Source organism: Myiozetetes cayanensis, unplaced genomic scaffold (genome assembly GCF_022539395.1).
Source record: "Myiozetetes cayanensis isolate MyiCay16 unplaced genomic scaffold, myiCay2020 scf1, whole genome shotgun sequence".
In the NCBI taxonomy this organism is placed as follows: domain Eukaryota; kingdom Metazoa; phylum Chordata; class Aves; order Passeriformes; family Tyrannidae; genus Myiozetetes; species Myiozetetes cayanensis.
In genome coordinates this window covers 137,143,592-137,161,338 of record NW_026086604.1, presented here as the reverse complement: position 1 = coordinate 137,161,338, position 17,747 = coordinate 137,143,592, and the positions used below count along the sequence as shown (strand labels likewise).

General features: G+C 44.3%; 1 protein-coding gene across 4 annotated transcripts in view; it reads left to right on the top strand.

Annotated features, from left to right (window-relative positions):
• The first annotated feature begins 3,187 nt into the window (after window positions 1-3,187).
• The window catches only part of NRP1 (neuropilin 1), a 113,193-nt gene continuing 98,633 nt past the window's right edge, over window positions 3,188-17,747 (top strand). For all 4 annotated transcript variants that reach the window (XM_050332309.1, XM_050332319.1, XM_050332297.1 and 1 more), the window contains exons 1-3: window positions 3,188-3,333; window positions 3,499-3,960; window positions 7,207-7,381. In XM_050332309.1, the coding sequence (XP_050188266.1) occupies window positions 3,894-3,960; window positions 7,207-7,381 (242 nt within the window). In that variant the 5' untranslated portion in view covers window positions 3,188-3,333; window positions 3,499-3,893. The remainder of the gene's footprint in view (window positions 3,334-3,498; window positions 3,961-7,206; window positions 7,382-17,747) is intronic.

Sequence of the window (17,747 nt, the reverse complement as noted above, 5' to 3'; positions counted from 1 at the left end):
ACGTGGAAGAAACCTGCACCTATATCCATGAACCAGAAAGAAAAAAATGGGTGGAAAAAATAGGCTAGTGCCATTCCTGTTGCAATAGGAAAGGACTCTACTGTACCAGACTCTTTTATATTTGCTAGGCCTCGAGAATTCAACAGAAAAAAAAAGTCTTGGTGTGAAATCAAAAAATACCCATGGAGTACTGAGGAGGAACAGAGATTCTCTTCCATGGGCCATGTTAGCCCCAAGAGACACCATTCCTGTTCATCTGTCTTTGCAGCCTGGTGTACATCTCTCTCTCTCTGCAAGAAGAGGAAGCAAAGACATTTGAGACATGAGCATGTTGAAATAAACTTTGATATATAGATTCGTGGTTACAGGGTAGGCTCAGGTGATAAAAGCAACCTTCATCATTATCTTAAAATTTATTGTACAGTCTTCCCGAATGTACATGTCCTGTTTGCATTTAAGTGTTTTATTTTTCTTTCAGGGAATGGAATTTCTTTAAAATACACTAGCTAGTAACACACTGTGCCTCCATCTGCAAAAAGCAACCTGTTAATCAGATAAGAAAAAAATGGATAAAACAGCGCAGTTGGTTGGTTGGTTGGTTGGTTGGTTGGTTTGGAGCACTTTTAAAACATACATCTGGGAATTATTATTTCCTTTCTGCAGATTAGTAGCAATTACCTGACAGACTATGCTAATCCCAAAGCAAGAGAGCCACCACTGTCACGCACTAAGTGTAATTTTTGATATACATGCTCCCTGGGTATCTACTTACTATTTGTCACTTACAGAATTAATCTTGGCTTCTGAGGCTGAGGTTTTAAAACAAACATGTATGTATACAATTCTGCAACCCTTTATTGAGCTACCATCAGCAAATAATTTTGGCTTTCAAAAATAGATTTACTTTATTTAAAAACTTATGTTACTGCTTAGATAGTCACAAACTAAGATATGCTTCAGGACAGAACCAATTTATCTCAAGGTCTGTCCAGTAGAATAAGAGTTTTAATAATCAGAAAGCACTGCTAAACTCTCCCCTTCCCCCTTGTTCTGGGAACTTCTCTAAAAGAAAAAAAATAAAGGGGGCTTAATGTGCTACCCATAAAATATACATTCCAATCAATCAAGGAAATGCATAAGTATTGCAAATGATGATCCAGAGACTGCCTAAAGATGGGGAAATGAGACTGAACCCAATAACTCAATCTGACTAGTTCCAGCCTGCCTGGTTTCTAGCCTGCCTGCAGACACAGGCATGGGCAGGAGCAGGGGCAAGGGCAGGGACAGAAGCTGAGAAAGGAAAGAATGAAGTGTATAGAGAGTACAACAGGATCAAACTTCACTTTAGTGCATGATATTACACAACTGCAATCACAGAAGAGAAGGGGAATGTCTGGCAAAAACTCAGAAAGTAGTAGTGAGAGAGTGTGCAGCATGAAAACAGCAGACAGATTTCCTACAGACTTAATCTCCAGACTTCAGCTGACCTTAAAGTCGGGGCTTCAAAAGGGCAGAGAGGGAGAGTGAGAGTGGAAATCTCAGACTCGAGGCTAGAGACAAAGGGATGGTGGAGACTGGATCTGTGTATGATTTCTGCACACAGATGTAACGCATTTGTAGTTAATCTGTGTGGCTGCAGACTGACAACTATGTTTGAAAACTACTTCAAACATGGTTACATCTTCAGGGTGGACAGGGATTTACTGCTGCAGCTACACTTGGAGGATGACCCTGCTCCAGCAAAGCCCAGTTCTTTTCCCACTGCATCCTTCAGAAAGACTCCTCGTGGAGTAGGTCCTCTATCAGGCCTTTTTCCTGATGAAGTATTAACAGAGTTTGCCTCAACTGTGCACCAGTAACAAATTGTTTTCAAACTGCTCTGAGAGATGAGAGTGGCTGACATCCATCGCTGGCCGCAGGTCATTTTCTTAGCACAGACCTATCTTTGGGGACCATTTAACACTGTGTTTCAGCTTTCAGCCTTGAAGCTCTTCCTCTAACCCCTACCCCAGCGACTGGATTGCCTCAACACAGAGGGAGCTCAAAGTACTCCATATAAAAGAACCAGTCAGGTTCGGCTAGGTGATCACTCCCCAGGTGCAGGGACAGACTGTAAGACAGGGCAACAGGGCAAGGAAGGAACAGGGCCCATAGCTGGTGAGCACCAGACCGTGCAGCCAAAGCAGCAGGATTCAGGCAGAGCCCACTATGTCCCTGCTTATTTCCTGTCCTCTGTTGCCAGTGGGGGCAAGGCGGAGGGGAGGGGGATGCTCAGAAGGAGACACACACTCCCCAGTGGGGATTTCATCCTGCATAGCCACCATGGGGAGCAGAGCCTGCCCTGGGGAACCCCAGCCCTCAGCTCCTCAGCCCCTCAAGAGGCTTCATGAGAGACAGACAAACTGGAGGGGCAAAGCCACAACAGAAGCTCAGAAAGACAGGAATGACAGTCAGGGTGGACGAGAAGGGAGCGGGGAAAAGGGTCGAAAGAGAGGGGATGCAGGGAGGCCTCCCACCGAGATGCAGAAATGCAAAGGGGACGAGGGCAGTGGCCGGATGAGCCTAACACTTGGAGGTCCGCTCACGAGGGGTGAGGGCAGCTCACGCCACAACAGCACAGCCAGCCTCCCCTGCGATCACAGACAACGGTGGTGTCCCACTGGGGAACAGCAGGGATTCCGAGGGACACGCGCGGGGACGGCCGCTTGGCTGCACTCCCGCACGAAATAGAAAGAGAGTGGGGAGGGAGGGAAAGGTGGCAGAGGGGGTGGCCCGGGAAGGGACGGGGCAGGGTTCCCGCGGGGCACCGTGCGGAGGGCGAGCCGCGACGTGGGCGGGGGTGCGTGTGTGTGTGTGCGTGGGGCCGGGGCACGGCAGGACACGGCAGGACACGGCAGGGCAGGGCCGGGCAGGGCTGCGCGGGGCCGCGCAGGAGCCCGCGGGCCGGCGGGCGCAGGTGGTGCCTCCGCCCCGATCGGCTCTACCTGCCGTGCCGGGGGACGCCGCCTCTCGATCCCCCCTCTCCCCTCGCGTTCCCGCTCTCCAGACCACGCCTCGGCTGAGTGTCAGGGCTGGGGCTCGCCGTGTTTGTTTGTTCGTTCTTCTGCGCTGCCGATGTCTTGGGGGGCTGAGGAGGAGGAGGAGAAGGAGGAGGGCGGGGAGGGGGAGGGGACTGGGGCTTGGGAGACGGCGGCTCCTCGGCCTCTCTTATTGCCGCTGAGTTGCGCTCCTCTTCCTCAGGCTGCGAGCAGGAGCCGCCCGGGCGCTTCCCGCTTCCCAGGCCGGCCGGGAGTCCCTGCGGCGGCAGCGCTCGCTCGTCCCCCACCGGGGCAGGTGAGTGCGGGGCGCCGGGCACCGCCGGCACCGCTGGCACCGCCGCCCCGGGGCTCCGGCCCCGCGGGAGAGCGGAGCAGGCGGCGGGGACGCAGTTTGCCAAACTCCAGCGCCCGGCTGCTCCCCGCTCACGGCCGCTTTCCCTTCCTTATCTCCTCTCCGCAGAGCACCCCCGCCCCGTCTCCCGGAGCCCGCCGGCAGAGCGCTCCCGAGGTGCCGGCAGCCGCCAGGATTTTTTGTCTGTCTTGTTTGTGTGTTTGTTGGGTTTTGTTTTTGTTATTTTTTTTTCCCCTCGTTTTCGTTTGGCTTTCTAGTCTCACTGGGAATGGCAGAGGCAGCGGCGCCTGGAGAAAGAACAAGTGTGGGGAAAAGGAGAGGGAACCGGAGCTAAATGACAGGATGCGGGCGGCTTGAGGCACAGAGAGAAGCCAGCCTCCCTCTGCCCCCGGGACTGCCTCTGCGGACCGTGCTTTCTGCTCCTCACTCCGGCTGCAGGATTTAAGGAAGAGTTGTGCGTGGAGGGCATTTTTATTTTTTTCCTCCTTTCCCCTGAAGGGAAAATGGATTGGGGACTTCTCCTGCACTGTGCAGCCCTCACCTTCACCCTCGGCAGGGCTCTGCGGAGCGGTGAGTGTAACGTGGGACATCGGGTCTCCGCTCTGGCGGCTGTAGGCGCGGGGAGCGGGCGGTGGGACCCGGGGGACCGTGGGAGCGGCACCGACGTGAGCCCGGTTGAGGGGAACTTTTTGCCGGAGGAAGGATGCGGCGGAGTCCTCGCCCGAGAATCGCCCGCCCTCGCATTGCCTTTCGATTTTATTTTCTGTTGTTTCGGGCTGTTGTATGAAGCAGACTGTTCATTCTCGTTGGATCAGGGCAGCCAATTATCTTAATAATGTTCTGTCCCATAGGCAATTAACTGTCTCTCCTTCGAAATCTGAAAGATAATGAACACTTTAAAGGGAGAGCTTTCTCTCCCCTCCCCCCTCCCGCCCTTTCTATTTTCCAAAGCGTAAAGTTTTAGATCATGCCTCTTACTTGCTGTGTGTGTACCTGCGAGTAGTCTTCACATGGAGAGCTCTCTAGAGTTCCCCTTTCCCAGGTCTGCAGCTTACGTGCAACTTCCACTGTGCCAAGAGAGGAGCTGTGAAGGCTCACGACTCCCTTCCAAGAGAAGAAATCCCATAACAAATGAGTGATGTAGCTAGCTTACTGTCAAGCAGCCCTTGAAAACACAACTAATTAAAAGCAGCGTGCTCCTCCTTCCCCGAACAATGCCAGGGCACTGTGAATATTTCACTGCATGGTGCAGTTTTAAAGATGGTCTAATTGTGGGACTGCTTGACGTTTAGCTCTTGCACATGAAACAGCTCGTGCGAGTCTTCCTTCCCCGGCAAATCCTGAGCAATTATTATTAACTAATTATCAAATATTTACTTTTGCCTGACTGGGTTTTCAATCTAAGTAATTAAAAGAAGAGAACACCCTCCACTTATACTGGTATATTGTTTTAATAAGGGACCACAAGTGGAGTGTCAAGCAAGAAAGAGTATTAAAATCGCATGTTTTATGATGGAAGTTAATCTCTTTCCCAATATGTTTTGAAGAGGCTGCTTAATTTAATCAGGACGACCTACCTCTTCCAGTGCTGTGGCACAGGAGCAAAGGTGCTAGAGGCGTGCACCAAGCCTGGCGTGGGGATGCTCTGAGAGGTGCACTTTGCTTATCCCCCCAGCCCAGGTGAGGGTTGTGGGCAGCTGCCTCCCACATAAACCCATATTGCTGCTAGTCCTGTACCTCTGAGGAGTGAGAGAGGGCCACTCCATGCTTCTGTTGATCATTTCTCCCTATTAAAAGAAGGGGAGTAGAGCCTGTTGCTGGGCAGAAGCCTCCCCTATGAGTGGTTAATGTGGTGGTCCTGCTGCAGTCACCAAGGTTATTAGCCTCCCCTATAACTTACCAGACCTACTAATGCCCTACTAATGCTACCTTCACCTACATGCAGTATTAGTGTCCACTAAATTAATTCGTTAACCTTATTTGGAACTAATGGTCCAAAGTCATTAGAAACTGCTCTTCTTAATCAAGTGTGAGAGAGATTGCACAGAGCCAGGGAGTCTAGCAGACCGCATTATCTTATTACACTGTCACTTTCCCAGAAATCGCAGATTAAGGAGCACTGGTGGTAGTGAGTCCACCTCAGCGTCCTCTGAAGTGACTCTGTCAAGTGACTAGAAGCAGCACTGCTTTATTTCAGGCATTTAACAGATGCCAGACTCTGCCATGTTGTTTGCAGGGCTGGAGTGGGCTTAATGAGACAGGATCACTTTCCGAGTGTGCTTACACAGGGAGGAAAAGGCAAGATTCCCTGAGAGCCCCAGACAGCGGATTAGCAAGATCACCAGTGACAGCTTTTGAGCTTTGAGCTGCAGTTCCTTTTGTTCTGGTCAGAGGAAAACAGCCTGTTTTGCAAAGGCACAGCGGAAATATAATAAGATAGCCTTTCCCAGCAATGTGCTTAGCAGTATCTGGGTTTTGACCTTATAGCTGAGTATGTATCATCCCCTTCTCTCCTAATTTATGGCAAATAATTTCTATAAAGAGTATTGCTTTATGCATTTTTGATGTGCGCTTCCTCATTCATTTCCATTTGACCTGTTTTTCCTACAATAAAATCCTGTACATTTATAAATTCATGCTGAGAGCAAGGATTGCCATTTTGCTTTCACAGGGAATGTATTAGATAGAGCACTGCAGCCCGTATGTACCATTATTGGGATGTAGTGATATATAGTGTTGCTTTTTAGTGTGGACATTCTTCCTGTCCATAGTTTACTGTCATGTTTTATTGCTCCAAATTACACAATCAATGCATGGAGAATGTTCTTCTTACCTGCAGGTCTATAGAAAGAAATCCATAGTATTAAAAAAGTGATAACACAGACCTGCACTGGACAGTGGAGTGACTGTGTAGGTTGGATTTCTTACCCTTTTTTCTATAAACCTTAAAATGCAATCCTGACAATGCTGACCAGGGGAGCAAGATGCAACACACCACACTTCAGTCACACTAGGTGATTCTTGAAACTTTTGCAGCTATTATGCTATTAGAAATAAATCTTTTGTTGTTTTTTGGGGGAGGAAGGAATGGAAGGGAGAGGAAGGGATGTTGTTCTGCTCCATTACTTTGATGCAGTCTCCAAGCATGAACAAACTTCCTTGAAAGAATAAATAGAGGATGATTTCTGCTTCACTAGAGCTACTTTGTTCTCTGCTAGCCTGGGTTTGAAGAGCACAGATAGTTTCAACCTGTCTAGATTTATGGACTGATAAAACAAAGGCAGGGTCTGCTGTGAATGAGCTTGGATCCACCAAGACAATCCTAGTGGTCAGTGACACAGACCAGGCTTATCCCACAGCTGGGCAGGGGGTCAAACGGCATCCCTTTACACCTCCTCCCAGCTTTTCTTTAAACTTCATACTTAAGAAGATTATACTTTGTAGAGTTAATTGTGTCCTATGTACTCTTTTGAGCCAACATTAACCCTGTTGTGAAGGGTGCACGGTTTTAACTCTGTAAAGGGCACTGTTGGAGTGGAGGGCTTTTTGAAAGGATACTGTTTAGAAATGGGGTATCTTCTACTACGTGCTGCCTGTCTTGCCACTGGACTTAAGGATGGGGTTGGAGAAGGAGGCCTCTTCCTTTGGGTACAACGTAGCAGAGATACCTTTAAAGGCTTAAGGATGCAGCATAATTTTGCCGGTAGAAGGCTGCGGTCCCGCAGCATTCCCACGGGTACCGGCCGGTCCGCTTGGCGTGCGGGTGCTTGACAGGGGGACCGAGACCAAGCCCATCTGTTTGCTCCCCTCTCGCAGATAAGTGTGGCGACACGATCAAAATTCTAAGCCCCGGGTACCTCACGTCTCCCGGCTACCCGCAGTCCTACCACCCGAGCCAGAAGTGCGAGTGGCTGATCCAGGCGCCGGAGCCGTACCAGCGCATCATGATCAACTTCAACCCGCACTTCGACCTGGAGGACCGCGACTGCAAGTGAGTGCGGAGCGCCACGGCTCCACCTGCCGGCCGCGGGGACCCCAGTCCCGGGGCCGGGCTGCGGCTGCAGGCGCTCCGAGAAGCGTCCTTCGGGCAAGGGGGGAGGTGTGGAGGTGTTAAAAAGATCTTTACAGCTTTCCCCAGTGCGTTTGAGCCGCGCCTGCCTGATGGGCTGCGAGCTGGTGGCGGTCGGTGGTGATGCGCGGTTGTGGGGGTGCGGTCGGGGTGAGGCACCGTTTAGTGACCTGCTTGCTTTTGTGAGTAAGTCTCTGGAGTTTAGAAAAGTAGTTCCTTTTCCTTTTGTGCCCCCACAGCTACGAACGGCCCATGGCAGAGGCAGGCTATTTATAAATTGCCGAATCCTCTTAACTTAGGGTTGGTCTGGCATTTGCTCTCATGCTTTAAGGGGCAGTGGACTGGAGGACTGATAGTCATATTTCCCCCTTTCTGCCTTTGCTGCTGATTTATGGCCGGTAGCTCTTCTTTCCCCTCCTCCTGCTCTCCAGTAGTGCCCTAAGAGGAGGAAGGGGAGAGTTGAGGCTCCCTTTGCTCCCCTGTCCTCGCATTCCCTTTGACCTTCTGCTCCAAAAGTGAGAAGGAGAATCAGAACCTCCCAGAAGCTGTTCTCCACTTTCCCCCAAATCTGTAAACTGCATAGCTTGCCCAAGGCAACACATGGTCAGATCATTCCCCTCTTCAACGTGCCCTCTAAATTCAGCATGCTTATTTCATGAAGAAAATATTTTAGTGATTCATTATTTAAATATTCTTTGAGTATCATATTTTTTCATCCTCTTCTGATAACTGCAATAGAGTTGCTGTTCATTAATGCTACCAGTCAAGATTTTCTCTGCATGTCAGAAAGATTAAACTCAATAGCCAGTAGTGTTTGGTATTTCTTGGGTGTATTCAGGATTTTGCAGGATTTGGTCCCATAAAATGATGTTTAGCTCATCAGGAGTGGTTGTAACAGACCATGAGATTAGAGTGTTGGATTTAGAGAAAGAGAGCAACTGTAGTCAAGTACTTAATTTTTACCAGGCACATCTTTGCTCCTATTATTTAATAAATTGATTAGTTAGATCAAAATTACTGTTTTCTCTGAAAATGAAGTTCTGTAATGATGCAGTGTGGTGCTTAGTTGCTTTTTTGCTGTTTGTTGTTTTGGTTTTTTTTATAACCGCTTATACATCCCCATTTCACTCCCACAGTTGAGTGATAGTGCAGGAAAACCCTGCACTCATAAAACTAAACTGGCTCTTCGTTAAAATGAGGCTTTACTGTGGTGTTGGAGCTGCAGCTCCTGTTCACACCATATGTTCACATGCGGACTTCCCATTCTTTAATTTTTAATGTCTTGTACTTGGGCAATGATTTACTTTCCTGTGTCTTCTTGATACAGGTTTTGCTTCCATTGTGTGGGATGCTGCTAATTCTTTAAAATATTTGTCACTCTTTGTCTCTTAGATAGAAACTGGGAAATTAAATGAAGCATACTTCAGTGTCAAATCCTTTTTCTCCCCTTCTAGAATGCGTGTTTTTCCAACTCTGTAAAACCAACATGGGCTTTGGCAGCAGTAAAATGGTGTACAGAATACAATTACTTGAAGAACAAGTAATCTTTGTGGCATAGTGTTGTGCTAAACAGTGTTAGACGGAGCTGAACTGGGTCCAGGGAAAGGATTGACTCCCTCCCTCTGTTGCTTCCTTCTCAATGTTCATTGTCCACTTTCCCCCCTGCATTATTTCTTCCTCTGAAACAGAGCCCAGTGCAGTAATGAGATGGTAGCGAGTGGAAGAAAGTCTCTACACAGGGTTGTTTGTATTGTCTTTGCAGTATGTGATGGTGATGACTTTACCATTTATTTTGTCTATGCTGAAATGCTAATTTTCTAGGCTGTGCTAAATTACTCAGCTGCTACTTCACTTATATTGAAAATTGTTCTTTTTAGCTTTAAGAGGGATTGTATTTGTGCAAATAAAACCTTAGGACCAGAATAACAGAAAATTGTTTCAGCAACAGGAGTTTGTCAGCAATCTCCGTGGTCTGAAATTTTAGCGTCTACTTACAAAATTCACATTCCTTGTACCAAATATTGGATAAAACAGGAGATTAAAGCAACAAACTTGTCACAAGATTTTTTGGTTTTGAGGCTAAGTACATTTTGTTTTCCTAATATGCTTAGTTTATTGGAAAGTCAGTCTGCAATCTAGAAGTGTGTAATTTAGGTTACACTCTCGTTTATTGAAAAGTTTAGCACTGGAAATTAATAAGCACTTAAATATGAAATGCAGATAGAAAATGAGAGATAAGGGAATTCATGTCTGGGAGCAAAAAATGTCCCATACAATTAGAGTAGACTAGAGAAGATTAGCTTGCTGGCCTAGATCCCAAAATTCTCTTTATAATGCTGTTCATTGCATCTTGGACTTTAGTTAGCATTGAAAACAACTTCAACAACAAGGGACCCCCTGAGCCCAGGAAGGGAAACAATGTGACTTTGGAAAGGTTATCTTCTTGTTCCATAGTGCCAAAAAGAAAATGGAGAGGCCTTATCTAATTTTAAAAATATTACTCTATATAGAGGGCTGGATCTATTGAAATGTAAAACTGGTGAAAGGTTGATTCTCTGAGGAGAGTCAAAAGCAGCACATTTAAACATTAGCTGTACTGAAGCTGTTCCCAGTTAGTCTCTTTGTATATTAGGGTTTGGAATTAATTTAAAAATATGCCCTTGATTTACCTACTTATTATGCTATGCTTTAATGAATAAGTATTTCTCAAATGACTGCTAATAAAATTCATATATGTATGTTTTTCTGACAGTCAGAACCATTTGAGTTGTTTTAAATTTCAAGTAAACATGGTGAAAATTCCTGTTTCTTTGGAGGCATTCCAAAGGACTCAACTTTCACAGTTTCAAAGAATAAAGATATGCAAATAATTAAAAAGATGTTCACACAAGCTAGGTTCATCTAATAAAAAATCTTTTGGACAGAACTATTGTACCGGCTTAATGGAAATACTGGGTTTTGACAGGAAGTATACAAATATGTCAGCCACAGATTGTTATCAAGGACATATATAATGAAAAAATACACAGCCTCTTTTTAACTTTTAACTCTAATGAGTGTTATGCCTTCTCTTGTGGAGGCCAAGACACAGAAATTATGGTTTTACTTTAGGAGAAAACTAATTTTGGTTTGCCATTTTACCTTTTCTCAAGTGAGCCCAAATAATAACCGTGCATTTTTGGAGCCAGGAACATGGTTAAAATTAATAGAAGAGACAAAACATATGGCCACATATTAGTTAAAATGCTCCAGTGTTTGTTGCATGTGGTAAATGCTTTTCAGCACTTAGTGCAAGCTGTACAAGTCTTGCGTTGCTGAAGTATCCTACTGTGTAAATGTAGCCATCTTGAATCTAGTAAAACTTTATACCTAGATAATAAACAAGAATGTCACTGATACAGTACTTTGAATTTATGGAACTTTTCCGGTTTCCCAGCAATGCACACTATCAGCATGATAATTTATAATGGTTTGTGACAAATGTTGCTGAGCAAAGAGGTATGTGGTTACATTCAGATCAGATGTCATTATCTAGGGAGCAATAAAAATTTCACAGACACTAGGTTAAAAACATTAAGAAAATGAATGTGAAGCTTCAGAAGAAAAGGGCTTAAGAAAGGTGGAGGGTTTGGTAGAGAAGGCCCAATAGTGGTTTCCTTACTGACAAATTATTGACTTTGTTGCCAGACTTGACTCTATTGTTTTACAAGGTTTTCATAGATATGCCACATGGCACTATTGTTTTATTGGTCATCATTTATAGACGTAGTGAATAAATATCATCCTTGCTTAACACTTATGGATTATATACACAACGCTGTCAAATCACTCAGAATGGAAAAATTGCCCATTTTGGAAACCTTCGCATTGTAGAAGGAGAGATGTCATAGATAATTATTCTTTATATAGCATTTGCCAGGGATTAGTTAAAGTGATGAGATTAGAGCTGTATAGAAATTACAGTCAGTTACAGAATACAGAGCAAAAAATACCTGTTTGTTTATATAGAAGAAAATGGTTCCTCCAGATCCTTAAGTAAGGAAGAAAGCGTAGGTATCCTACAGGGTGAAACAGTAACCCCATGGAACTCCCACAGACCTTAATGATGTCAGAAATTCATCCATCCATTTTATTTCTAAATAATGTCAGTGGATTTATGCTGCAAATCTGTAGGTATAACAAACTGAGGCTGGTAAAATAAACAGGAGCGAACCAAGTCATGGCTCAACCGTTCTTTAGTTTCTGCAAAGTTTAAGCTTTCATTTACTTTTGTCTAAATCCTGGTTCCTATTCTTCCACACGGCTTTGTGCAGGCTTTTGTGCCTCTCGTTCGTTCCTTTTGTGCAGAGGTGGTTCGAGCCCTTTGGGTTGAACCGATGGGAGTAAGAGTGCACATGTCCTTGCTGCCCGTCTGGAGAGCCACCCATGAAGGACACTGCTGGGACTTGCCTGTCCAAAGGGTTCTGCCATCAGCTGCACACAATAGCTTCTTCCTGACTGCCCAGAGGTGCATCTGTGGCCTGGCCAGCCCTGAACTGCTCCCACAAACAGCACCAAGGACGTCTCAGGTGTAATGGGGGTCTGGGCCCAGTCTGACCCCACTGTCCTTGGAAACAGTGGGAACCTTGCCCTCCACTTCCACAGAGCTGCGTCCCGTGATTCTTGAAGGCTGTGGGGAAGGGTGCAGCACAGGTCCCATGGTTTACATCTATATCAGTCATTTGGATGGCAAATATCAGTCAGTGCTTCCTAATTCCCTCTCCCTCTGCTGCTGTTGAGTTCGGCAGGCAGAGAAGTGCCTGCAGGTGACAATGCAGGGTAAGGGATGGACTGTCATGGGAGCAGAGTTGTTCAGGTCTGTGGGAGGTAGAGGTGGTGTTTTCCCACAGTTGAGTAAAGACGTCTGAAGGAGCCAAGGCCTCTGAGCTTCCCAACAGAAATATGGCTTTAGTGGCCTGGCCCTGCTCCCCTAAGCATCAGCACAGGGCTTTTAGTGGATTTCAGCAGGATGAGGTACCTAAGAGAGGTGGGAATGCCTCTGCTTGCTCTGATGTAGATTAACCACCCAGCCCACACATCTGGAGCCACCCCACTGCAGACACCACTGCCCAGGCAGAGGTGGGCAGAGGCCCGGGCGTCTCCGTCGAAACCATGAGGGGGCCATGGGCACCGACACCCTGGGATGACCATACCTGAGCCGAAGGGGTAGCATCTCCATCCCTTTGCCTCCCCCAAAAATCTTCCCCTCAAAAGCTGCTTGGGGTTACCGAGAGGTTATTTGGAAGTACTGAGGGGATGAAGGGGACCATCCTTCATTCTGTCCCTAAACCAAGAAACAAGTGGTTTTGGTGTAATCTGGGATGAGTTTTGCAGTGGATTTGGGGGCCATGTGGTACCTCATGTATCTGGGCACACTTCGAGGGAATTTCTGTGCTTTAGGTAAAGCACACAAAATGCTTTCTCAGGGAGCATGCTGCTAGACAGCCCTGCTGGTGACCACTGCTGTTTGGTACCCTCTGTAAGGCTGCAGTAAACTGTGCCAAGGAAAGGAATTAACCCAGAGCCTGGGCAGGATCAGGGAAGCAGAAAACACTTGTTCTACTCCAAAATCTTTTCCTTAACTTAAAGATTCTGGATTATGAAAATATATACACTGTTCTCTTTGCTACAAGATTCAGCATGTATTTGCACACAAGTATCAGATGGAAGTATCTAAAGATAATACTGTTATTTTATTGTGCTTTAGAGACTAAATAAGAGTTGAAACAAGTTGGAAATTATGTTGCTTTTCTGATTATACAGTGTAATAAAAATATTCCTTTGTTGTTTTTCCAAGCAGTTAACTATTGTGAAAGTCTCTATTGTTAAACTGTTTGACAATTCCTTCTTTTAGAGTAGTGGTTTGAGCTTGAGTTTCCTCAGGCAAAGATATTAGGAAACCCATAACCAAACTGCCTGGTCATAGCTAGAGAGTCTGTGCTGGCCTGTGTTCAGGGCTGAGGTGTTGGATGCAGAGCTCGGTGTTGCACTCTATTTGTATGGGTGCATTCCCTGGCACAACAGAGCCTTGACTTGGGTCTCTATACAGTAGCACACTAAAACTGTAAAAGCAGTCACATGCAGGTGTTTCTATTAATCTGGACAGTTAAGTGAACTGTGAGGAGAATTCTGTCTAGATGCGCTACAACCAGATGCCCTTCAGACAGGAAAAATTTGAGGGTCAAATACGGATTCCCTTAAGCCTAATCCTTCATCCTTTCTGTGGCCAGAGATAAACAAATTCAGAACAGAGGTCTGAATCCTTTCTAAATTGAAACCCAGAGTCATTTGCGTTAGCCCCATGAAACTCACAATATGTTTTCAGTCAACCCCACACTGCTCTTCTCTCCACCCTCCTCTCCTGTGCTAATCTAATTGAAATAAAAACCTATGTCTCTGAAAATTAGTTTCTTAATTATAGCTTATTGCAAGCTATAACATTGGATCATAATTTGATAATTATGATATATCTTTATATACCTGATGCAAAACCAAATTCAATTATTTTCTTTTGTAGTATTTCCAAAGAATGAAATTATATCTGCAAATTGGATATACATGCACTCACATGTATATGTCTAGACATAGATATCACACAAAACTACTTGGATATAGGCATATATGTTACATGCACCTCTTTAGGGCTGTGCCTATATATGTGTATTTATGTCTGTTTTATAGATTTCTTAGTTTATGTAGAAGTTCCTAAAGTAAATCTACTAATTAAAGTGCTAATACCCATCTTAAGGCTGATAATTAGGTATAAAGAGAAAAAGAGACAGGATTAGTGTTCAGATCATGTTCCAAATGCCTCTTAATTGGGTGTTTGTAATCAATCCTGATTGCAAGAGGCAGTGGTTTGGCAGAATAAAGAATGAAAAAGGCTTAGCCCTGCTATTTTCCTGTTAGTTGACTTGGCCATAGTATTTAGGTCAGGATCCAGTGTCAAACAAGGTAATTTTGTCAGCCTTAGCAATCCTCACAAAATGTAAAAAAACTTCTCTAATGATATACTTTCAAGCTAAAAACTCTCTCAAGCTAGAGAGCTATTTTTATCCAGAATCTTAAAAATTGTTTTCAAGTGAACCACAGGAAAGACTTTGTTCTCCTGGCCTCTATCCACCACTGACTTCTGAAACCATGTCTGAGTTCACTGTGGGTCTTTCATTGCATTGACCTTGGCACTTTTCTCACCAAGCCACAGTTTTCCATCATAAAACCACACAGCTTGGTATAATGATTACTTCTTTATCCTGAGTAACCAAACAATTTTTTAAACAGGGTGACAGATTTCCCTCTTGCACTGTGGGAAGCAAGCACCTGGCCATTTCCAAATAGACTTTTAATGAACTTCCTGAAGGAGATTCGAGAGAAGTTTAATAAGTCACCTGCCAACTTTTTGGGAGCATAGGTCATTTACTTTTCTGTAGGAATTCACAAAAATGTGAGAATAGCCCCCCTTCCTAAGTCCTAAACTTCCATGGAGGAAATTGATTTTCATGGGCAATATCAAAGGTTTTTAAAAACATAACCTCAAAAATCAAATTTCTGATTGTTTTTTACACATCAGGTACTGTGAAACTCTGTGATCCACAGAGCTGGTTAAGAACTGTGTGAGCTGTGTAGTAATATACTTAAACAGGAAAGAATTGTGCACATTTAGACTCATCTTGCATGTTAATATCATTACAAGCATTTTACGTAATGCTATAAAATGAAGAATTTAGATGGCTCAAAAGGACTATTGAGAAAATATCTCCATATGTGGAAGAGACACTCATTTAATGTGATGATTTCCTCCAGAAGAAACTATGCATATCCCAGAAGCACAATAACCAGCTGTTGTACAGGGGAAACTGGGCGTTTGTCTGCTGCCTTCCATGCTGACGTGGAGTTGCAGTGGCCACATGTCTCATGCCTCCCTGAAATACAGATGGGCTGAGCCTTACACTGAATGAGAGCCTGGGTTAATCCCTTCCTTACACTCCCAGCAGCTTGGGTTCCATTGCCCACTTGTGCTGTGGGCTGCTCTGTGCCCCCATGTGAAGACACAACCATCAGAGCTGTGGGGCGGGACAGGGATTGGAGCACCCCACTGCAGGTAGGGGTATGCACTGACCTCACAGCTCAGCCCTTTACTGAGGCCATATCCCACTACTTTTCATCTTTGAAAAGAAGATACAGGTAGTTCTTTTTCTTTTTTTTTTTTTTCTTTGAACACTCCTTATTAAATTGGAAGTTCGTAACTTAGAGAAAACTAGAGAGGTCTATTCACATCCAAGTGATTATTCTGCCTCAAGCTTTGAGAAATGCTCCCTCACAGCCAAAGTTTTGCTCATTCACATAAACAGTCATGCTGAAGTCAATTAAAACAACAGACTCACTTTGTGCAGGACTAATAGCTAGGACATACATTTCTGGCACTACACAAATTAATAATTGCTTTTTAGAACAGTGGTTTTCAGATGCTTGTAGAGTAATTTACAATACAGTGGAAGATTCAGTTTCATACTTTTTTGTCTCCTCAGTTCATAAATCACCACAAATAGGTTATCAGTTCTTCTCTAGCTCTTAGCTCTTAATAGTGAAGGTCTGGGACAAGTTGCTAAGTGCATGAGTAAGAATCAAAGTTTGCCTTATTGTAGGATCTTGTGCCAATCTGTCATTAAGCCAGACAACTTCTACCAACTTTCTTCTGATGTATTCATCTGTAACAAGGGAAGCAGATCAGCAATTTAGAAAAGCTTTAGCTTGATCACCATGCGGAACTGTAGGCTATGCTGCCTATTTCCATAGTGATCACGCCACTTTGCCAGATGCAAAATGAGAGGCTTACATCCCTCATGCTAAAAACCCTTCTTAGAGGAAATCCTAGGATGTCGCTTCATTTGAGTAGCTTTAGCTAAGTCTAGAAAAATATGCAAAGGTAGCTCTTAAATAAAAACTCTTTTTTTTTCTGTTTCACAGCCATGTCCATAATCTGTTTTGGAGACAGAGGCATAAGATGTATTAGCATGGCAGGCATATGTTCTGATTGCTGAGTGTTTTTTGACATTCCCAGAAAACCCCTGAGAATTTGTGTCACAGTTCTATAAACTTTATCTATTTGTATATTCATATCTGGGCTTAAATCCAAAACTTCTTTGCATGCATTTAAAGCAGACAGTTTAGGTTCATCTCCTTGTGTTTCAGATGGCAAGCAGTTAAATCAGGTACACGTTTTAAACACTCCATGTAGTCTAACATTCTAATGCATTTCCAAAGCTTTCCAATGTGTTTTAATAGCACATAGACTATATACTGTAGGTATATAAAATAGATACAGGGCCACATTGAGCTGTGAAGCAAGTGAAGACAGCTCACTGATGCCAGTAGAGGTGCACCTGCTAGCAGCTCAACACAAAATACCATAAGCATATCGTAATGTTCCTTGCTGGTTTCCATTTTCATTTATCCTTCACAGCTATACTACATGATGGCCTTCCAACAGTATAATAGTCATCTTTATCTCATTTCTCTGACATAGTTTTCAAGCTCCTTATTACTGTTGAACACTGTAGCTAATAGTGCCCAAATTGCTTCTCATTCTTCTCATTATAGTATGTCATTATTCAAAAAACCAGTGCTCTTCATTCTTTCCCACACAAATAGCTCTCTCCCAAACTAAACTTAAAACTTACTTCCAAGAGCCAGTCCCACGTTTCCCAGGCAATTAGGCTCCTTCCACTGGCTATTACATTTATACTTTGGACATTTTTGCACTTTTTAATTACTGTACCTGTGTACTCCTTGAGATTTGAATCTTTGTCTTCTAAGCCTAGTCTTCATGCACTGATTTTTGTACCAATTTAATGATTCCAATTAAGGTTTAGTTTGTGCCTAGTTAAAACAATTCAGCACACACTGGGGAACACATATATTCTAGTATGAAGATGTCTTATGTCAGTACTTTTGGAGAATAAGCCTTGCTAGTATCAGCAGTTTGTGGAAAGGATTGTACACTGCTCTATCTATAATGGTTTCTAAACCCATATATCTATAGTGGCTGTAAAAACTTATGTATAAACCTACTTCTCTGTGACATAACTACTCAAAAATGCTAGTAGAGGGGTTTGGGTACTGTGTTAGCTAAATTAATTAGGTTGCCTTACTGATTGCAAGTTGCAAAGTACATCCACAGATGTATATATAGATGTGCATATTGGGGGATTTAGTGACACATCAGTTTCCTCCCAGCTTTTATTCTTTG